Raw genomic sequence first — 24,011 nt, 5'->3', positions numbered from 1 at the left:
GTATTATATCGCAAATTTCAATATATGTCTGATGTGCTCTCAGGTCCACAAAAAATATGTGAAAACGGCGCTATTTGAACCCTTATGACCCTTATATCGACATCTCACTATTAAACCCTAATTATGGCAACACCCATGTGGTTTGGAACAACACTGACCATTTATACAACTGATCAAATTTAATATGAAAGTAAATTTCATTTTGATAAACTTTCCTTGTGAAGGTGAAGTTTCATTTTCGCATCATTTAACTTAAGGTGAGACTTGTGTTAAATTTCGAAAAAATAGGAAAATATCTGGCAACACTGTATAAACATATGTTTTCCTCAAGCTTAAGTATAAATGTTTCATAAGACCAAATATGTATCATTTCAACATGGTGAAGTTGATGTTTCACTTCCACATATTTTTTAAGGAATGCATACCATGGTATTTTGGTATTTTTAAAACTTGTAAAAAGTTCAAAATAACCACATCTCGCTATTTAACCCTAATTATGGCAACACCCATGTGGTTTGGAACAACACTGACCATTTATACAACTGATCAAATTTAATATGAAAGTAAATTTCTTTCTAATAAACTTTCATTTTCAACCTAAGGTGAAACTAGTGCTGAATTTTGAAAAAATAGGAAAATATCTGGCAACAATGTATAAACAGATGTTTTTCCCCAAGCTCAAATGTACTAAATTTTTCATAAGACCGACGTATCATCTCAACATGATGAGGTTGATGTTTCATTTTCACATCTTTATTTTAGGAATGCATGCCATTGTATTTTGGCATTTTTAAGACTGAAAAATAGCTGAAAAAGCTGAAAAAAAGCTGAAAAAAGCTCAACATACGTTGAATTTTGAATTATGTGATAATATCTGGCAATACTGTATGGAAGAAAATATTTTCCGAACTCAAATTTAAAATTTAAATTCACATACTAAGTGTTCTTAGGTTAATTTTTAACCTTAATATTGCGTTCATTCCACAATAACTTTAAAGGTGTGTACTATTTTTAAGACTTGTAAAAAGCTGGAAATATCTAAATATTGTCATATTAAACGCAAGCTATGGCAACACCCATATGGCTTAGAATAACACTGACCATCCCAGATGATCAAATTGAATATAAAATTTACTTTCTTTCTAAAAAGATATGTTCCATATGAAGGTGAAGTTTCATTTTCATATCTTTTAACTTACGGCGAGACTTGTGTTGAATTTTGAAAAAATAGGAAAATATCTGGCAACACTGTAAAACTGATGTTTTACCCCACCCCCCCGATCAAAATAACTTTTCATAAGGCCAATGTATCATCTCAACATGACGAGGTCGATGTTTCTTTCTTTATTATAGAAATGCATTTTGGTATTTTTATAACTTTTAACAAGTTGAAAATATCCACAAATCACAATAAAACCCCAATTATGGCAACACCCATGTGGTTTAGAACAACACTGACCATTATAACTGATCAAATTTGATATGAATAAAAACTCTCTTTTTAATAAATGTTCCTTGAAAGGATGATGTTTCATTTTCACATCATTTAACTTAAGGTGAGATTTGTGTTGAATTTCGAAAAATAGGAAAATGTCTGGCAACACTGTATATACAGATGTGTTTTCCCCATGCTCAAATGTAACTTTTTCATAAGACCAATGTATCATCTCAACATGCTGTGGTCGATGTTGAAATCGGAGCACTACCATATGGTTTATGAGCTATACAAAGTTGGTATATTTTCATACTTTTAAAAAATTGAAAAACACCCCTATTTCAAATAAATGGTATAACCCACCCTGACATCTGGTGATTATTTTTTACTTTCAATGCGGCATCTAAGGTTTGACCTATTCATACCTTATAAAGAAAACATTATATATATATTGTGTATATTAGTAACACTGGCTTCAAAACTTGACAAATTGACTGCTGAAAAATGCAAACATTGTGAAAATAGGCCTAAAATGAAAATTTGGCTGTTACCATGGCAACGGGGATATTTTTCCCAAATTTATTTCATGTGTGTTTGTTTCAGGTCAAGGTGCATCAAATATGAAAGTTTAAAGGAAATCCATTTTTTGACCGTGGCAAACATTTAAAAAAAATTCTCCAAAATAACAGATAATGCCTCTTAAAGGCTGAATTACAAGGTGATTTACAAAGAACAATATAAATATGAATTCATAATTCATAAGATTTTTTTAAACCGCACACCGCAGACATTATCAAAAGAAGGATTTATTATTACACAGATGTAATTATCATAATGTGTGGGGTGTGTGCACATGGAATTAATTGAAAGACTGTCAGTTTTGATCCAAATAACCAAATTTTCAAAAAAGAAGATTTGCTAATTAAAGTACAGATATCATATTTCATTTAATGAAGTAAGCTATCCTTTCTCCCGCCATTACCGCGTACCAGGTTCACACCACTCTGCGCCATATATAAATTCGCCCAGCCCCACTTCCCTAATATGAAATTTAAAAAAAAGGAAATTGAGTTTGGAAGAGGTGGCACGCCGCAGCTAGGCACTATCGTGGCTACAGTATACTTCAAGTGCCTGGACCAGTCCGCCACTTGACCTTTGTTATCCATCTTAAAATTTGAACATATACGCGACCCCAGCATACAATTCTATATTAATTAACAATATAACAAGCAAAGACAAAAAACGTACCATATTTTGGAATTTATCTGCTTAAAACATTAATGCGTATTATGGCGCTTAATTGTTGAAAATTGCGTGTTTCTACATAGAGAAATACGACAATACATGGGCCTCTATAAATGCACAATACATTATATCGAATTCTTTCAAAGCGATGAGAAATGAAATTTTCTCATTTCTATGAAACTTTCTCATTTCTATGAAACTTCCTCATCCAAATGAATGAGAAATACTAATTAACGTTTCAACAACCTGTCACAAGTATTAAATTTTCTCATTTAAAATGATCATTTGGATGAGAAGGTTTCGTAGAAATGAGAAAATTTTCAATTCTTATACTTTTGTCCAATTCGCATCGCTTTGAAAGAATTCTCATTTTAACTTTCCACTAGTGCATCTGGAAACTTACTTTGGGCTATTCCAGTTGAAATCCACACACCCCAGGAAAGATATGACCCCGGGACATGACCATAGCAAATTCAGGTACCCCATTGGAAATTCGCACTCCCTGTGTGCACGACGAAGACCATGTCTTCCACTGGGGGTGTATGGGTTTCAACTGGAATAAGCCAATGATGTTTCACGTGTCTTTAAGGGTAGACGAGGTATTGTTGGTCGAAGCAACCTAAAAATCGATTATCATTATCTGGATCAATATATTACAGTGCAACAGAGCATAAATGCCCAAGATTGACACATAATTTAAAATCTAGATTAAAGTGAAAGATGTCACTTACAACATATTTTGATCAAACTCTGATCTTTAATAAGGTTACAAAATTTGACCCGTTTTCGTTCATTTTCATATAATTAGCATAATAAAAAGAAATGTATGAATTTTTTTTTTCGTCAAAAGTAAATATGTTATAAAAATCAAACTTACAAGAAAGATTGACTCTTGTCAAATCCTACAATTCTGTCAGAGAAAATTTGCATATTTGTATTTATTTTTTTAATTAATGGACTTAATATTGATTAATTAATTTGCGATAATAAATATTTTTTATGATGTACCATAATTCCAAATATGTCAAGCAATATGTCAAATTAAAGCTAATGAAATGCTTTATAGATTTGTCAGAGCACATTTTGCAAAATGCATTTAGTATTTTAGTTACAAAATTCCAAACATTCTATTCCAATTTTTGGCTATACACGCACAGGAGCTGTTCTTTTAAAATCCGCGCCTAATCAATAATGAGTCTTTCATCCTATTGTCAAAGTACTGTGTTCCCTGCAGTATTATGGAGTGACCAGGTCCTTGAGTGTGATGGTTTTGTAGCAGATGACAGTGCTCATTCAAGCCTATCAAGGTCATTTAGTAGCAACTTGCTGAATGGCTGGGCATTATCAGCTATCAAAGAGATGCCTTATGCAGCTGCCAATCACAGTAGAGGTTTGATAACATTTTGTTAAAAACCCAAAAGTGATATAAGGACAAAACTGTGCATGTTGGTACTTGATTGTTAGGATTCTTATATGTTGAAAATCCCATGTAATAGTATTTTTTATGTGTAGTGTATATTGTTCATAAATTATATAGCTTTTAAATTTTGGGCATTAATGCTCTGTTGCACTGTAGTAAAATTAACACCTTGATGTTTTGCAAAAGTTCATTCTACAAATCGTATACTTTGCAAACTTGCTTAATTTATTGTTGTAATTAGTTATGTACGTTTTACAAAAGTGTTGTTGTTTCAGCCCTCTTTACAACGTAACTCAAGAACCGCAGTACCTATAAAAGTATATCTGTGATATTTTAATTCTTCTACACGCTCGCTATGTATTGAGCAATGCAGTTTTTGCCAAAGCTCACTGCCATTCGTAAGATGCCGTGAACTACCAAATCACAACAGTTTAAAATAATTAATAACCTTAAGGGATGGGGTATGAACGTTTGGACAGTATTTATTGTGGGACATTGGAGCACATCAGATATATCGAATTGCATTCTGAATACGAAGAATGTCCTTCTGATGTCAAATAATTTTGATTTTATGAAATTCGTAATGTAATACACATTTTATGGCAAATGATTAAAAATTGATATTTTTGATATTTAACAGTACTCGACGTAAACTTTATAAATCTGATGATTTATACTTAAAGTGTATGTATGTGGGATGAAAAGCCGACGATCAATTGAAAATTTTGACCTTTCGTATTGAAGATATGGATTTTTCCCCCAAACACCAGAAAAAATTAGGTCTTTTGGAAAAAAAATCCATATCTTCAATATGAAAGGTCAAAATTTGTAGTTGATCGTCGGCTTTTCCTCCCAGCTACAAACACTTTAAGAATATATCATTAGATTTATAAAATTTACTTCGAGGACTGTTATATCAAAAATTTGAAAAATATCAAATTTTAATAATTTGTCATAAAATTTGAATTATATCGTGGATTTCAAAAATGAAAATTATTTGATATCAGAAAGACATTCTTCGTATTCAGAATGCAATTCGATATGTCTGATGTGCTCTCATGTCCCACAAAAATACTGTCGAAACGCTCAAAACGCTCATTCCAGATCCCTTAATAGACCAGTCGAATTTTTAAAATTTCCAGTGCAGTAGTTGTAGTCCTTGCCCCTATAATATACATATGTTACTTGTCACCAATACGCTATAATTTTTGAGAAAAATGCAAAAGTAGGCACAAAATTTGGCAAGGGTGTAGTACCCCCTTAAACGGAATAGCCACAGAAGAGTATGAACTAAAAGTGAGCGCAAAATAGGCTAATAAATTATAAATAATCACACATCTTGATTTACAATATAGTTTTTCCTTTTCGTAATTGAAAAAAGATGAACAGATAAATAGTATTTTCAATAAGCCGTAGGTGGGAATCGAACCCGGGACGCTACATTAATACGCAAGCGATCAAACAACTATACTGCACACCGCAATGCTGAATGACGAGTGATTTTATTATACAATAATCTTAGCAAAAGTGATCAATACTGTTGGATCGAAAATCCAGCAATTTACGATGCCAAATCAAATAGAAGTAGGCCTACCGTATTATATCAGTAAATAATATATTAACTATCAATAAAGTGCATATAGTGTTTCAAAGTATAAAATAAATTAATAAATCCAAGTTTTTTTTATGTGATCCCGTCAACCCGTTGGACTACACGCTCTATTTTAGCTACTAAAAGTAACTCGTAGTGCACTGTGTGGACATTTCGCACCTTCGCAATTTCACTCCCATTCAATTACACACTCCTGTGCACGTTCACCCCTTTTTTTTTCTCGTGTAGTGCCCGGGGTAGTGGTATGATCGATTGCTTGAAACTCGTCCCAGGTGTGTACTAATAAACAAGTGGCAGGCCTATTATGCTGATGGTGCTCTCCGGTTATGTCCGGTAGGCCTATAATGTGCTCCGGGAATGTGTTTTGACTGAAGAAAATTGATATTCATAAACCTAAGGCCTAATGCACGATGTGCACGGACTAACTGTGGTCTGTGGATATAATGATACGATGCACATAACTTCAGTTTATTTAATTCCAGGGGTGTGAGAGGCCACAGTCCAAAAACGAGGAAAATCACTAAAACCCGTAAAATCAGGGGTAAAAACGCCAAATATGGGCTGTAAATAAAAGAAAAACACGTAAATTTTGGCAACAAAAAAGAGGAAATCAGCTGAAAAGAGGAACTCTCACATCCGTGTAATACACACACATTGCATATAGACCATTGATGTCACATTGCATTTTTATGAAAAATAATTCATATGTCTGAAATTAAAGCGTTAGTGATATCATTTATAATTCTAAATAATAATGTGGAAATTAAATCTGTTTCAGTTCCGCATATCATTATAATTATATTTATTTATGTTAAAATCTTTCTGCACTTAATTTCAAATTGCAGGTATGTTTTCATGAATAAAGATTTTAAATTATAAATTAGGGCTCTTTCCCCAGAAACATATTTTAAAATAGGCCTAGTTCAATATAGGCCCCTACTAAGTCTACAGTCCCATAGTCTAATATCCATTTGAATATATAGCGAAATGTGTAGGCCCTACTTGAAAGAGTGTTCACTACCTAGCTAGAGTGAAAATACAAAATATGCCTACATTAGTTTCAACACAATTTTAGTCTGGGGCCTATGGGTGTTCTACGGAGAACATCACTGAGCCAACTATAATAATTGTTGTTTCCTTTTTGCACGGCTTGGTGCCTTTCAGCTGTGGCGCCTGGGTCGATCGATTATGAGTTCTGAATCTGATTTCTTATTTACAATGTTATTGATAGTCCTATAAACATAATTACGAGTACGGTATTATATCAGAGAAGATACTTTGTTACAGAAATATTGTCACAAATTTAATTAACTAAATCACGTAGGCATAGGCCTATTTATCGTTCCAACAAATTTCTTTTAACATCACATCTTTACCAATATTTTTGTAGGCCTAAAGAAAACAAAAACAATAATTAGCCAATTTCTTAATGTAGGCCTACACAGCAAAACAAACGCGAGCAGCAGCTATGATATATTTTTGGCCCAGTGCTGTGCATTCCACCTGGTCCCGGCACCTGGTGCATTCCACTCCCAGCGGCGCGGTGTTTGCTGTCGTAATGAGTTGGGTGTGACCGTGTGACAGGATGTGTAAAATAAAACCACGGTTGTGTAAATGGTTGGGTGTGAAAGTGACGGGGAACAAACGTCTAGCGTCTCAGCATTCAGCTGTTATATTTACAACTCGTGTACTGGCTGTATTCGTAGTACACCACATTTCGCCATAATGCATTCTAGAAACGCTTGCTGTTAGAATAGGAAACATTTTAATGCTAATTTATTGCACATTCTAGGGAAGCGTGGTTCCTTTTAAAATAACCGAGTGAGAGGGTTTTCAAGAAAATATTTTTCCTGTCAAAACTGAAGCATCCTCTGTATAAAAGAAAATATGAATATTAACCGCACATCATATATAACGATTCGTGATACCAAATTGTGGCACATTTGATGTCGTTCATGAGGCAGAGAATTTTATTTCAATTATATACACGCCAAAATATTTTTTTAATTGAGCGAGAATGGCGATAGAAAAAACGTTGAAAATTCCATGTATAAATGACATTAGACCCAACAAATGATTACTGTTTCGTTTTTATGGTAATCTAATCTTTTATTTCCTGAAATAAAATTATGGGTCTAATGTGGGTTAATTGTATAATTGATGACAACATCGACGTGTATAAAAGAAGCTACAAGAAAAATGGTAGGCCACGCCACATTGATAATCTATGCTTTTAGTATACGGCGAGCACGGTAGCGCACGTGTGAATCAAACTCGATATACTATTGTCCCGACTATTGTGCGTGTATAGCCTCATTTATAAAACACGTAGTTATCAACAATTGAGCGCTATTAATACACATTAATGTTTTTAAACAAATAAAATTCCAAAATATGTTACGTTTTCTGTCTTTGCTTGTCACTTGGTATGTTGAAGTAATGAAGTTGCGATTATATTTTTAAATTTTCATCATGACACCATCAAGCCTGATAGCCGAGCGGTCTAAGGCGCTGGTGTTATGTCAATATCGTATAGGAGTACATTATAGCGGCTGATTGCAGCGTGGGTTCGAACCCCGCCGGCGCTTCTGACAAAATAAAAAAAAAAAAATTTTAATTTCATATTATGTTAGGGAAATGTGGCTGGGAGAATGTATGTATGGCGAAGAGTGGTGTGTATTCGTAGCTATTCGTCCCCGAGTGTCATGTCAAAAATGCATATTTACATCAAAACTAGATAAGTCTTCATAAATCTAATGCTATGTACCAGCTGATGTACTTAAAGTGTATGAATCATTGATGAATATGCGACGATTATCCTGGGGGGCACTTCCATGACAGATATGCATCATGTGCCTCGGATAGACCCCTTTTCAAACCGGCTTGTACCCAATGACCCCTTTTTTTGTGTTATGGTCCTACCTATTACCCAATGACCCCCTTTAAAAAAATTCATGTACTCAATGACCCCATTTTTCTATTTCCTGCTATACCCAATGCCCCCTTTTAATTCCCAAATTTAGAAATTAGTTCTCCTCCAGAAATAATGAGATTTTTCACATTTCCAAGGTGGCCAAGTTGTTTTTACGCAGTTTGGCACTTATTTATGTGTACTTAATGATACTCTTTTGGCAATCCTGTACTCAATGACCATCCTTTTTTCAAAGTTTCATACCGAATGACCCCATTTGTATTCAGGTTGTGTACTGAATGACCCCATATTTTTGTAATTGTACATTTGACCTGAATGCCCCCTACTTTTAACATGGCCGAGGCACATCCCTGCCATTTCAGATAGGGAGTGCCTCCCCCGGGACGATTATATGAAAATTTTGACCTGCCGTATTGAAGATATAAATAAAGTTTCCCAAAAAGCAAAAAAATTGTAAGCTGCTCGGAAAAAAATATTCATATTTACTGCTGGCAGTGGTGAGTTTTAGCAAACCCGGTTGGAAATTTTTCCTAATCATGTGTGTTACCTGTCTGCAAAAGGATTTTAATTTTCGGACTTCGAGGACTGTGAAATGTTAAAAATATCCATTTTTAATAATTTGCCATAAAATTTGTATTATATCGCCAATTTCAAAAAATTAAAATTATTTGATATCAGAAGGACATTCTTCATAATAGAATGCAATTTGATGTGTCTGATGTGCTCCCAGGTCCCACAATAAATACTGTGTCAACGTCGTTACCCCAGCCCTTAATTGAATGTTGCTACAATTGTATTATTGTTTGATTCAAAGATTTTTATCATATTGTAAATCGTTGAGAGTAAAATTGACTTTTTTATTCTTGGACAGATGTGAAACTTAACTTGTTTTGTACTCTTTCCAGAGTAGTGCTATGCGCTTAAGGGCTCGGATAGCGATGTTTTCACGTTGTTGTTTTTTGTGGGACCTGAGAGAAATCAGACATATCGAATTGCATTTTATTATGAAGAATGTCCTTCTGATATCAAATAATTTTAATTTTTTAAATTCTCGATATAATACACATTTTATGGCAAATGATTAAAAATTGATATCTTTGAAATTCGACAGTCCTCGAAATATTTTGTATCAATCGAATGATATGTACTTTAAATGTATGTAGCTGGGAAGAAAAGCCGATGATCAATTGACAATTTTTACCTTTCATAATTGCAGATATAAATTTTTTCAGATTTTGGGACAACAATACGAAACGTCTTCAATATGAAAGTTCAAAATTTTCAATCGATCGTCGGCTTTTCATCCCGGCTACATATACTTAAAGTACATATTTTTAGATTTATACAATTACAATTTACTTCGAGGACTGCTACATTTCAAAAATATCAATTTTTAATCATTTGCCATCAAATGTGTATTATATTGCGAATTTAAAAATTATTTCATATCAGAAGGACATCCCTCATTTTCAAAATGCAATTCGATATGTCTGATGTGCTCTCAGGTCACACACAAAATACGTGAAAACGTCGCTATCCGAGCCCTTAACAAAGCAAAATTAAATAAAATTACAATAATTCAAAAAAGATGAGCCTTTTACGATTCTTTTTAAAAAATATCTGAAGTGACGGGACCTGCCTGATGGAAATGAGAAGTGAATTCCAGAGTCGTGGACCATTCACTAGTACGCAGAGAAAGCACGGTCACTTTCGGATCTTTTGGATTTAGAAAAAGTGAGTCTGGTGATATCCTCGGAGCAGCAAGGATCTTGTTACAATCATCGATGTTATACATAGAGATGAGCTTGTAGGCGGGCACTGTTATTATACACCGATATATAAGAACAATAAGAACAAGGACTCTGACATTAGTCCTTGCCTCATTTCATTCACCTCATTGGGGAAAACAACAGGTTGGACCTCAAAGGCCATGCTCGGGGTGGGCTCATGAGTCATGACTGGAATGCAGCTAGTTACACAGGCTCATAAACCTAATGATGTGAGACGTTGCGGATAGCTTCGAATGAGCAGATATGCATCTAGTAGGTAATTTGACTTAGACTCTTTTTCTAGTCCCTTCCCTGTACTATTAGAATTTATTCGTGGATTTGGACTGGATAAACGACAGTAGCATATCAACTTCATTTCTTACAACAGTTTTGTCAGGATGAACGTGAAAACCCGTGTAGTGACCAGTAGTCATACCCCAAACATCTATTATGGTAATCCCTGGAATATTTCCTAGCATCATCCTCATTAGCTGGTCGCATTCCCAAGCATACCAATTGCTCATCGAGACCACTACTTTTTCTCTAGTATTAGCAGATTTAATGAATGTTCTTGTCCCCGGATATCTTTTTTGTAAACGAATGATTGCATTTTTGATGCTTAACAAACGATCTCGATAAAACTCTAATGTGGTTGTTGTAAAATGCGCCCAAATGGTAAGCACAATGATCACATCAGGTCCTCCAGTTTTCAAGGCATCTAGTCTGTTTGCTATGTATTCTACACTTGATGCCGTAGAATGACTACCGCGAATAGGAAAACCATGGAAAGTGAACGCTAATGATATGTTGTATTTTGCGGAATATCCAAACTTAGTAGCATGAAGTTGCGTAATACAGGTCTCATTCCACAACGTATCCGTTATCAACTCAAGCCATTGCCGAACTGTTGAATCACCGAAGAAAAGTACAGTTTTGTCTTTCAAACTTTGAATCATTTTGGTTTTTTCAAATTTTGATTTTATACACTGCAAAGATACCCATACATTTTTGTAATAAAATCCCGATGCGCTGTTTGGCGAGAATATACCCACACGCTCAGTAGAGTTACACATTTGCAGTTCCTTGGTGAACTTACAAGTTGAAAATGATCCAGAAAGATAGCGGGGTTGGTCCCCGGTTTGGTCCATGTTAACAACATTTATAACACGAGGTTGGATGTTTTGTACATAGTCAAATCCTTTTGATGGTTTGAAATACAACTTTGAATCATCATACAATACTTCTCTTTCTGTATCTCCTCGACTGTAGTCATAAGCAGAACACGGCATATTTGCTGGTTTAATGCAGTACCATGGCGCACCGGTGAAAGGGTCTGTGAAGTTGCACAAATGGCGCGTTTTATCCACTTTGATATTAGTGTGAGTAAGATTCATCCAAAGAGTTATGTGACATGGTACTGCTGCAGTGATACCATTGAGTTTGAATATTCCATTATAGCAAAATCTAGCAGGAACTTTCTCTCTCCATTGCCTAATATAATTGACCTCTTGTCGAGTTCTAATAACAGCTACAACAGGGGTCACCTTCCCGACCCATCTGAGGGTAAACCGCGCTATGTAGGTCCCATTACCCATATCAGTAATGTTACCTTCTTGAGTTTGACTTGCTTTCAAGGAATCTGTTTTTATCCACGTCCACAAGTAATCACCTCCAGAGTTCAATCTCTTTTTCTTGCAATCTCTTGCCGTAATTATCAACTCTATTGTATCGCATAACAGATAAACTGGTTTAGGATCTTTGATAAATGCATCGAAATACATAGGACAGGCTGGAACTGAGTTGTACATTTCAACATGTTGAAATTGTGGATGTTTGGACTCATTGAGTTCAACGGCACGTCCATTTAATAACCAAATTGGCCAGGATTTATTTGAACTCGTAAGTCCGTCAATCATTGGCAGTTGATCGACATTAGTGCACTTCGTGGTTTGTCCCATCATATTGCTGGATTCTGGCTGTTTGGGCTCAACGGCACGATCCTTTGATAAATTTGGCAAAGATTTACCGCTTGTATTCATACTCCTAAGTCCGAGTTCATCGACATTATTAATCTTCTTCGTGGTTGATCCATTAATATCTTTGGATGGTGAATGCTTGGAATCATTGAGATCAACGGCACGGCTATCATGGCTATTCGATACCAAATCTCGCAAAGATTTATTTATAATCTTATGTATGTCAATCATTGGTAGTTGGTTGACATTATTGCTCTTCATACATGTTGTATTTGCTGACGTCGTTGACCCACTGATATGTTTGGGCGGTGGATAAGATATAGTAATTGTTTTTGCTCTGAATACACCCAGGGACAAATACATTGATATGGAGATGATGATACCACATATCAGTACGAATTCCCGACGAGACAGTATCCGGACTGATGCTTCTTCTTTTGCTTTCATATTCAGACCTAAAAGATATGATGTGAAGGTTCAGTTAATAACAACAGCACGACGATGACAACGACAACAACAACAACAAAATAACAACGACAATAACAATAATAACTAGAGCTACTGCGCCTCAAGAGCCCGAATATCGTAGCGGGTGGAACTTTGTGATTTATCATGTTTATTGGAAAGAGAAGGAATGATTGTAAGATGTATAGGAACTTGAGCTTGTAGGGTTGAACGGAGTAAGTAAGAAGCGGTGATAGTATTATTATAAAAGGGGTATTGGTACATGTGTGTGCGGTGATGTTCATGATAATATGAATCTATTTTTATGCACTCAAGTATACTGGTATCGGTTTCGGATGTATCGCCGATACCAAGACATTTTATTGTCTCACTTGGGTGATTGTCACGAACTTCAACAATCAATGGCGATTTGACCCAGGATGACCCCAGAATGACCTGCCATTTTTTAGTCTAGGAGTAAAAAGTTTTAAAAAATGGTCATGTCAAAAACTCTTTAACACCATCGGCTTTTAGTATAGACCCTCTATATAAAAGTTTCGCCTTGATGTCACGTGGCAGAGACGTCAACGCGTTGAGGCAGCGGTTTATGCGACGTCTTTAAGGGTTCATACCACTAAATCCGCATGTGAAGCGATTTCCCGTAAAACTTTATCACGCCTACCTACTAGTAGAGTCCAAACTTTGCATCAAAATTGTGCAAAATTGGTACAATATTAACAATTTTAGTGTTGAAAATCGTGGTTTACTATGAATGTGATCTCTGCAAATTTGAAAAGAAAACGAGAACATTTGAGTGATGTTTACAATTATGTGCGCATGAACACACGAGGTCAAAACGCAGTTAGCAGTCGGATGTAAACAGGGGAACATCTGACCTTTTTATATAACGCTAATTTTCTCAAACAGGAGACCTAAAATGTCATTTTCAGATATTATGCAGAATTTTGTTCTGATTATGATAACAAATATATATTTCAAAGTTGGAGGTAACTCGACTTATAGCCTAAAACGCGACCCCTATTTTGCACGTAAAGTCTATGGAAAGCTATATTGTGTTATGTAGCCTTATGGTGTTACCACTCCCCTTGATGAATTTGTGACTATTTTTGCATTTTGTATTGATCGTGTCGTTTCACCAATTTCGTCTGTATAACATACAATAGTTAAAATTCTTTTCATTGAAATATCAATGTAAAACATTTGAACAAAATTTGCCAAGTGGTAAACAACTTTTATATCAGCAGATAGGCCGCCCTCTCTAATTATAATTAATTTACATTGGCCGTGCGACATTTACGAGAGAATAAAATCATTACATGTTCAATTCGCCGGCTGATCCGCCATGAGCTGTTATGGCGTGTGGTGGTGAGCCAACGACATGTAATCGTTAGTGCACGCTGGTTCGAATCCGAACGGTTCTGATTTTTTCTCTCCTTTATTATCATGCCAGTTTGTCTGAGCTCAATTTCTTTAATTATTATATATTTTCTCAGGCATGTATCCTCTGGATCCTCGCATTTAATATTTAATGTCTCATATTGACTGATGTCATGCTATGACACAGCAGATAGGCCGACCTCTCTAATTATAATTAATTTATATTGGCCATGCGACATTTACGAGAGAATAAAATCATTACATGTTCAATTCGCCGGCTGATCCGCCATGAGCTGTTATGGCGTGTGGTGGTGAGCCAACGACATGTAGTCGTTAGTGCACGCTGGTTCGAATCCGAACGGTTCTGATTTTTTCTCTCCTTTATTATCATGCCAGTTTGTCTGAGCTCAATTTCTTTAATTATTATATATTTTCTCAGGCATGTATCCTCTGGATCCTCGCATTTAATATTTAATGTCTCATATTGACTGATGTCATGCTATGACACAGCAGATAGGCCGCCCTCTCTAATTATAATCAATTTAAAATGTTAAACATTTGATATGTGTGATAATGTAACACTTTGTACCATTAATATCATATCCAACAGTTTGTGTGTTAATATTGATAGCTGAGACTAAATTGAAATTTAATAGGACTAATCTCTAGGAATCGGATACACACACCCACAGACATGCACGATATAGAAATCTATTAGATATGATATACAATTTCCGTCAAATTTTAATTTTGTTATTCTTTACCCAAAAATGCTGAAACAATATTAGTAATAACTGCCGGGAAGGCTTTTTCTGTCCATTTTCAGCTTAAATAATAAAAGAAAGTGAAATAAACCCCACTGGAACATAAAGTCTTAATTATAACTTTATGTCAAAATTGCTGTGTTGACCTACAAAGACAACAAATTTGGCTTACTTCCTTTAGGTGTAAATTGGGACATGTGTAAACATTACAAATATACCAACAAAAAAGGAAGAAAAAAGTTTGATAATGGGAACTGTTTCTGTTCGTAACAGATCTTAACATATAAGTGTACTATTCCACACCAACTTCAATTTAAAGCGAGGATGAAAACATGTTCAATAGATATTAGAACAATTCATGTAATAAGTCCTCTTCTAAATTTGGATTTAAGATTTAGAAATGCATTGAGGTGAAATAATTAGGCATTTCCAGCGGCGGCGGAACGATTTTGAAAGGGGAGGGCAGTCAGGGTGATGCAGGGAGGTAAATAACATAGTTAACTGGGTGGGCATTTGCCCACCTAGTAAATTATGTAGCCCACCCAGTAAATTCAACTTACCCATTGCCCAAAAATGCCCACCCAGTAAATTATTTTGCCCACAAAAAATGGGCAGCATATGTTTTGTAATTATCATAAAACTAGTACCATTTGATGATATCTCTTGCTATAGGAAAGTGCTGCACCTTTTCATAATAATTTGTCAATTTATTCAGTTACAACTTTAAATATGTTCTTTGATCGGCCATTTCCCTCCCCCTATTCTCGCCGTAAATTTCAGATAGTTGGCAGTTATTACTAATATTATTTCAGCATTTTGGGTAAAGAATAACAAAATTAAAATTTGACGGAAATTGTATATCATATTCTATAGATTTCTATATCGTGCATGTCTGTGGGTGTGTGTGTATCCGATTCCTAGAGATTAGTCCTATTAAATTTCAATTTAGTCTCAGCTATTAATATTAACACAAAAACTGTCGGATATGATATTCATAGTCCAAAGTGTTACATTATCACACATAAGCTTAAAAAGTTACCTTTTCAGAGTCTGAGTTGAGCAAAGACGTAGCTTGCGATGCCATCACGGCGTCTTCATTCAGCGTATAGTGATTACACTCCTCCGACGCCGTGAAGACGCCGTGATGGTGTCGCAAGCTACGTCTTTGCTCAACTCAGACTCTGAGAAGGTAACTTTTTAAGCTTATGTCAATATGACAGAGTCCAATATCAGTCTACATGCTGCTATTATCACACATATCAAATGTTTAGCATTTTAAATTGAAATAAAAGTTGTTTACCACTTGGCAAATTTTGTTCAAATGTTTTACATTAATATTTCAATGAAAAGAAGTTTAACTATTGCTTCTCCATCTATAATAGCTCCATGGGAGAAACTATTTAAAATGGGAATCTATTTGTGAAAAGCGGGAGGAAAGTAAAAAGGGTTAAAGTTTAAAAGGGGTAACTGTATGGAAAAAGGAAAAGTATTGCAAAAATGGGTACGTAAAAAAGGTGGAAAGTAAAAAAAGGGAAAAGTACTTGCAAAAAGTAAATAAGAGGGAACTTTTGGCAAAGGGGAACAATTTGAAAAAGAGGAAAAGTAAAAAGGGGAACTGTATTTGCAAAAGGGGAAACTATTTGAAACGGGAAAGTCAAAAGGGGAGTTATTTGCAATTTAGGGAAATTATTTGAAAAAGGGGAAAGTGAAAAGGGAATTATTTGCAAAAAGGGTAAACTAAAAAAGGGGAACTATTTGAAAAGGGGGAAAGTAAAAAAGGGGAAAACTGTTTGAAAAGAGAGAAAGTCAAAAAGGGGGAACTATAATAAAAGGGATAAAATGAATAATAAAAGGGAGAATATGGCGGAGATCAGACAGCGTAGTTTTGTGTAGTCTTGCAACTCATTAGCGTGAATATAGTAAAAAAACACAAATGACTTAAAAGGACATCCCTCATTTTCAAAATGCAATTCGATATGTCTGATGTGCTCTCAGGTCACACACAAAATACGTGAAAACGTCGCTATCCGAGCCCTTAACAAAGCAAAATTAAATAAAGTTACAATAATTCAAAAAATATGAGCCTTTTACGATTCCTTTTAAAAAAATATCTGAAGTGACGGGACCTGCCTGATGGAAATGAGAAGTGCAATTCCAGAGTCGTGGACCATTCACTAGTACGCAGAGAAAGCACGGTCACTTTCGGATCTTTTGGATTTAGAAAAAGTGAGTCTGGTGATATCCTCGGAGGAGCAAGGATCTTGTAACAATCATCGATGTTATACATAGAGATGAGCTTGTAGGCGGGCACTGTTATTATACACCGATATATAAGAACAATAAGAACAAGGACTCTGACATTAGTCCTTGCCTCATTTCATTCACCTCATTGGGGAAAACAACAGGTTGGACCTCAAAGGCCATGCTCGGGGTGGGCTCATGAGTCATGACTGGAATGCAGCTAGTTACCCAGCAAACACAAAACGTTTTCGACATCATTCGCAAAAGGTTATAAAAGGTTGTCAGAAAACGGTTAAATGTCGGGTTATATAAAGGGTATATTAAGAGTATAAAACGTTTTCATAACCTTAAAAATATTTTTGATAATCTACTGCTCAGCAAACAAAAATGTTTTACAGAAAACGTTTAAATGTCGGGTTATATAAAGGGTATAAAAACGTTTTAATAACATTCCAAAAACATTCTTAAAAACTTGATACAAAACATTCTAAACAGAATGTCATTTTGGGGTTGAAAAAATATTTTTCGAAAAAAATGTTTGCCCAAAATATTTTCAATAACGTTGTAAAAACGTTTTCATGACCTTTATATAACCCGACATTTAAATGTTATTAAAAGGTTTTGAAGAGAAACATTTTAAGAACATTTTGTGTTTGCTGGGTTCAAATATTTTAACATAATGTTATTTAAGTATTGACACAATATTTGCCAAAAATGTTTGCAAAAATTCTTGCATTTCGAAAACATAAAAATATTGTTGTAGTGTGTTTTCATACAAAACGTTTTAAAACGTTATCATGACCTTTATATAACCCGACATTCACCTAAACCAAAAGCCAAAATATAACTTATTTAAAACGTTTTTAAAACGTTTTTGTGTTTGCTGGGTACACAGGCTCATAAACCTAATGATGTGAGACGTTGCGGATAGCTTCGAATGAGCAGATATGCATCTAGTAGGTAATTTGACTTTGACTCTTTTTCTAGTCCCCTTCCCTGTACTATTAGAATCTATTCGTGGATTTGGACTAGATAAACGACAGTAGCATATCAACTTCATTTCTTACAACAGTTTTGTCAGGATGAACGTGAAAACCCGTGTAGTGACCAGTAGTCATACTCCAAACATCTATTATGGTAATCCCTGGAATATTTCCTAGCGTCATTCTCATTAGCTGGTCGCATTCCCAAGCATACCAATTGCTCATCGAGACCACTACTTTTTCTCTAGTATTAGCCGACTTGATGAATATCCTCGTCCCAGGATACCTTTTTTGTAAACGAATGATTGCATTTTTGATGCTTAACAAACGATTTTGATAAAATTCCAGTGTGGTAGTTGTAAAATGCGCCCAAATGGTAAGCACAATGATCACATTGGGTCCTCCAGTTTTTAAAGCATCTAGTCTGTTTGCTATGTATTCTACACTTGATGCCGTAGAATGACTACCTCGAATAGGAAAACCATGGAAAGTGAACGCTAATGATATGTTGTATTTTGCGGAATATCCAAACTTAGTAGCATGAAGTTGCGTAATACAGGTCTCATTCCACAACGTATCCGCTATTAGCTCAAGCCATTGTCGAACTGTTGAGTCACCGAAGAAAACCATAGTTTTGTTTTGCAAAATTTGAATCATTTTGTTCCTATCAAATTTTAACTTTTTACACTGCAAAGATACCCATACATTTTTGTAATATAACCCCGATGCGCTGTTTGGCGAGAACATACCCCCACGCTCATTAGAGTTACACATAGGCAGTCTCTTGGTGAACTCACAAGTTGAAAATGATCCTGAGAGAGAAGGGTTTTGGTCGGTGTTGTTAACAACATTTATAACACGAGGTTGGATGTTTTTTACATAATCAAATCCTTTTGATGATTTGAAATACAACTTTGAATCATCATACAACACCTCTCTTTCTGTATCTCCTCGACCGTAGTCATACGCAGAACACGGCATATTTGGTGGTTTAATGCAATACCATGGCGCACCGGTGAAAGGGTCTGTGAAGTTGCACAAATGGCGCGTTTTATCAAGTTTGGTATTAGTGTGAGTAAGATCCATCCAAGGAGTTATGTGACATGGTACTGTTGCAGTGATATTTTTGAGTTTGAATATTCCATTATAGCAAAATCTAGCAGGAACTTTTTCTCTCCATTGCCTCAAATAATTGACCTCTTGTCGAGTTCTAATAACTGCCACAACAGGGGTCACCTTCCCGACCCATCTGAGGGTAAACCGTGCAATGTAGGTCCCATTACCGACATCAGTAATGTTACCTTCTTGAGTTTGACTTGCTTTCAAGGAATCTGTTTTTATCCACGTCCACAAGTAATCACCTCCCGAGTTTAACGTCCTGTTCCTGCAATCTCTTGCCGAGATTATCAACTCTATTGTATCACATAGCAGATAAACTGGTTTGGGGTCTTTGATAAATGCATCGAAATACATAGGACAGGCTGGAACTGCGTTGGTCATTTCAATATATTGAGAGTGTGGATGTTTGGACTCATTGAGTTCAACGGCACGTCCATTCAATAACCAACTTGGTCGGGATTTTTTTATACTCGTAAGTCCGTCAATCATTGGCAGTTGATCGACATTAGTACACTTCGTTGTTTGTCCCATCATATTGTTGGATTCTGGCTGTTTGGGCTCAACGGCACGATCCTTTGATAAATTTGGCAAAGATTTACCGCTTGTATTCATACTACTAAGTCCGAGTTGATCGACATTAGTCTTCTTCGTGGTTGATCCATTAATATCTTTTGATGGTGAATGCTTGGAATCATTGAGATCAACGGCACGGCTATCATGACTATTCGATATGCTATGACACAGCAGATAGGCCGACCTCTCTAATTATAATTAATTTATATTGGCCGTGCGACATTTACGAGAGAATAAAATCATTACATGTTCAATTCGCCGGCTGATCCGCCATGAGCTGTTATGGCGTGTGGTGGTGAGCCAACGACATGTAATCGTTAGTGCACGCTGGTTCGAATCCGAACGGTTCTGATTTTTCTCTCCTTTATTATCATGCCAGTTTGTCTGAGCTCAATTTCTTTAATTATTATATATTTTCTCAGGCATGTATCCTCTGGATCCTCGCATTTAATATTTAATGTCTCATATTGACTGATGTCATGCTATGACACAGCAGATAGGCCGCCCTCTCTAATTATAATCAATTTAAAATGTTAAACATTTGATATGTGTGATAATGTAACACTTTGTACCATTAATATCATATCCAACAGTTTGTGTGTTAATATTGATAGCTGAGACTAAATTGAAATTTAATAGGACTAATCTCTAGGAATCGGATACACACACCCACAGACATGCACGATATAGAAATCTATTAGATATGATATACAATTTCCGTCAAATTTTAATTTTGTTATTCTTTACCCAAAAATGCTGAAACAATATTAGTAATAACTGCCGGGAAGGCTTTTTCTGTCCATTTTCAGCTTAAATAATAAAAGAAAGTGAAATAAACCCCACTGGAACATAAAGTCTTAATTATAACTTTATGTCAAAATTGCTGTGTTGACCTACAAAGACAACAAATTTGGCTTACTTCCTTTAGGTGTAAATTGGGACATGTGTAAACATTACAAATATACCAACAAAAAAGGAAGAAAAAAGTTTGATAATGGGAACTGTTTCTGTTCGTAACAGATCTTAACATATAAGTGTACTATTCCACACCAACTTCAATTTAAAGCGAGGATGAAAACATGTTCAATAGATATTAGAACAATTCATGTAATAAGTCCTCTTCTAAATTTGGATTTAAGATTTAGAAATGCATTGAGGTGAAATAATTAGGCATTTCCAGCGGCGGCGGAACGATTTTGAAAGGGGAGGGCAGTCAGGGTGATGCAGGGAGGTAAATAACATATTAACTGGGTGGGCATTTGCCCACCTAGTAAATTATGTAGCCCACCCAGTAAATTCAACTTACCCATTGCCCAAAAATGCCCACCCAGTAAATTATTTTGCCCACAAAAACTGGGCAGCATATGTTTTGTAATTATCATAAAACTAGTACCATTTGATGATATCTCTTGCTATAGGAAAGTGCTGCACCTTTTCATAATAATTTGTCAATTTATTCAGTTACAACTTTAAATATGTTCTTTGATCGGCCATTTCCTCCCCTATTCTCGCCGTAAATTTCAGATAGTTGGCAGTTATTACTAATATTATTTCAGCATTTTGGGTAAAGAATAACAAAATTAAAATTTGACGGAAATTGTATATCATATTCTATAGATTTCTATATCGTGCATGTCTGTGGGTGTGTGTGTATCCGATTCCTAGAGATTAGTCCTATTAAATTTCAATTTAGTCTCAGCTATTAATATTAACACAAAAACTGTCGGATATGATATTCATAGTCCAAAGTGTTACATTATCACACATAAGCTTAAAAAGTTACCTTTTCAGAGTCTGAGTTGAGCAAAGACGTAGCTTGCGACACCATCACGGCGTCTTCATTCAGCGTAGTGATTACACTCCTCCGACGCCGTGAAGACGCCGTGATGGTGTCGCAAGCTGCGTCTTTGCTCAACTCAGACTCTGAGAAGGTAACTTTTAAGCTTATGTCAATATGACAGAGTCCAATATCAGTCTACATGCTGCTATTATCACACATATCAAATGTTTAGCATTTTAAATTGAAATAAAAGTTGTTTACCACTTGGCAAATTTTGTTCAAATGTTTTACATTAATATTTCAATGAAAAGAAGTTTAACTATTGCTTCTCCATCTATAATAGCTCCATGGGAGAAACTATTTAAAATGGGAATCTATTTGTGAAAAGCGGAAGGAAAGTAAAAAGGATTAAAGTTTAAAAGGGGTAACTGTATGGAAAAAGGAAAAGTATTGCAAAAATGGGTACGTAAAAAAGGAGACTATTTGCAAAAAGGTGGAAAGTAAAAAAAGGGAAAAGTACTTGCAAAAAGTAAATAAGAGGGAACTTTTGGCAAAAGGGGAACAATTTGAAAAAGAGGAAAAGTAAAAAAGGGGAACTGTATTTGCAAAAGGGGAAACTATTTGAAACGGGGAAAGTCAAAAAGGGGAGTTATTTGCAATTTAGGGGAAATTATTTGAAAAAGGGGGAAAGTGAAAAAGGGGAATTATTTGCAAAAAGGGTAAACTAAAAAAGGGGAACTATTTGAAAAGGGGGAAAGTAAAAAAGGGGAAAACTGTTTGAAAAGAGAGAAAGTCAAAAAGGGGGAACTATAATAAAAGGGATAAAATGAATAATAAAAGGGAGAATATGGCGGAGATCAGACAGCGTAGTTTTGTGTAGTCTTGCAACTCATTAGCGTGAATATAGTAAAAAAACACAAATGACTTAAATTATACCATGTCATGCTATTAAATTTAAAGAATTAAGAAATAATAACTAGCTTATTTAAAATGAAAATTTACCTTAGAATTGTGTCGCTTTCTCCAAACCAGAGCTAGTCAAATTTAAACAGCTTCTCAGTCGCGAGTCGAGTCATCAGTGGTTTAACAGTGAACATGTAAGCATGCAAGCATAGACTCTGATGCAAGCTTAAAAGCTCATGAGGTCACTGGGATCAATTATTATAGCAGTCACCATGTTAGCTGATGTTGCACTGTGTTGCTCGGTATCATATACCAGACAAGAAGAGTCCTTAAAAAGGACAAAGTTCCGCTAATGGTGTAAATAAATCTACTCTTTCTTGACTCGTGGCAATGAATTTCAATTTGTAAATATGATAAGCATTACTCCAGTCCATCCAGTACAATACCAGGAGGGTGAAAGTGCATAGGAACAATGCCGGAAACTACGTCACGCTATTGTTCGACCTAGGCTACATCATTTTTAACGCATATGCGTGTTCGTCAATACAGCTTTAGACTCCTGCACCTTCGCAACACGGTACGTGGAGTGACTGGAATCACACTGACGGCGGAGAAGAATACTAGCTGGTCAAACAGTTTAATTCTATCAAGCATATAATACCTGAACAATCATAGTCATTTGATCTTTTTACTACAGAATATATTGTATACTCAAAATATAATTTTGAAATAGTAAACCTATTAACTTATATATTTGTGTACTAAAATATAAGGACACGTGAATAAAATCATGTAGAAGACAAAATGGCAGCTAATCCGCCTATTGTCTAGACCTAGGCTACATCTTCCGGTTTCGTCACGTGATTTCAGATGCCTATCCCGACCTTCATTATTCCTGACAATACAAGAACACTTTGATGCAAAGCATCAGTGGAGAGCGCTATACACTATAGGCCTATATATTATATAATACAGACAGTACATAGTGATTAAATTAAACTATAGTAGTTACTCACATGAAAAACTTTCCTTTGCTGCGCTGTGTGTGCAGCAGTAGTTGTGAAGAGTCACTGATTGTGTGTCCGAGAAATGAAACTATTGGAATAAGTGATTAGCTCAGTTTTCTAAGTAGTTTAAAAATAGCTGGTTTCTTGCTGATATTTAAAAATGTATGTTTTCAACAATCTTAAACAATCATCCAGCCCTATCCGAAGCCACATCTTTTAGCTACCGGGTGTCCCAAAAAAGGTTACATGTAGATTTAATGTCAATGTTCTTTTCATGACATAATTGATGTACCCTCTACTAGTACCTCTGTGAATGTCAAGTTCACAACTTATGTAATTAGCACGCATTCCACGCATTCCTGCTGATTACGTGACATGCAATAAGAGGCTCATTTAAAACACTTGCGGGG

The 24,011-nt window shown here is 35.4% G+C and overlaps 2 protein-coding genes across 2 annotated transcripts; both read right to left on the bottom strand.

Annotated features, from left to right (window-relative positions):
• Window positions 1-9,762: 9,762 nt before the first annotated feature.
• On the bottom strand, window positions 9,763-22,763 carry LOC140162284 (NXPE family member 3-like). Its single transcript, XM_072185524.1, has 2 exons — window positions 22,694-22,763; window positions 9,763-12,844 (listed from the first exon to the last, which is right to left on the bottom strand). Exon 2 carries the CDS (start codon window positions 12,834-12,836, stop codon window positions 10,734-10,736), a length of 2,103 nt encoding a protein of 700 aa, XP_072041625.1. The 5' UTR covers window positions 12,837-12,844; window positions 22,694-22,763; the 3' UTR covers window positions 9,763-10,733.
• Window positions 18,265-19,950, bottom strand: LOC140161888 (NXPE family member 3-like). The gene has a single exon (XM_072185183.1). The coding sequence runs from the start codon at window positions 19,948-19,950 to the stop codon at window positions 18,265-18,267; it is 1,686 nt and encodes a 561-aa protein (XP_072041284.1).
• Window positions 22,764-24,011: the final 1,248 nt, after the last annotated feature.

This window comes from Amphiura filiformis, chromosome 10 (assembly GCF_039555335.1).
Source record: "Amphiura filiformis chromosome 10, Afil_fr2py, whole genome shotgun sequence".
Classification (NCBI taxonomy): domain Eukaryota; kingdom Metazoa; phylum Echinodermata; class Ophiuroidea; order Amphilepidida; family Amphiuridae; genus Amphiura; species Amphiura filiformis.
This window is presented reverse-complemented; position numbering and strand designations above follow the sequence as displayed.

What these genes read in the sequence shown, in the direction of transcription:
- LOC140161888 (XM_072185183.1), bottom strand. Translation starts at nt 19,950, where the DNA reads ATGAATACAAGCGGTAAATCTTTGCCAAATTTATCAAAGGATCGTGCC.
- LOC140162284 (XM_072185524.1), bottom strand. Translation starts at nt 12,836, where the DNA reads ATGAAAGCAAAAGAAGAAGCATCAGTCCGGATACTGTCTCGTCGGGAA.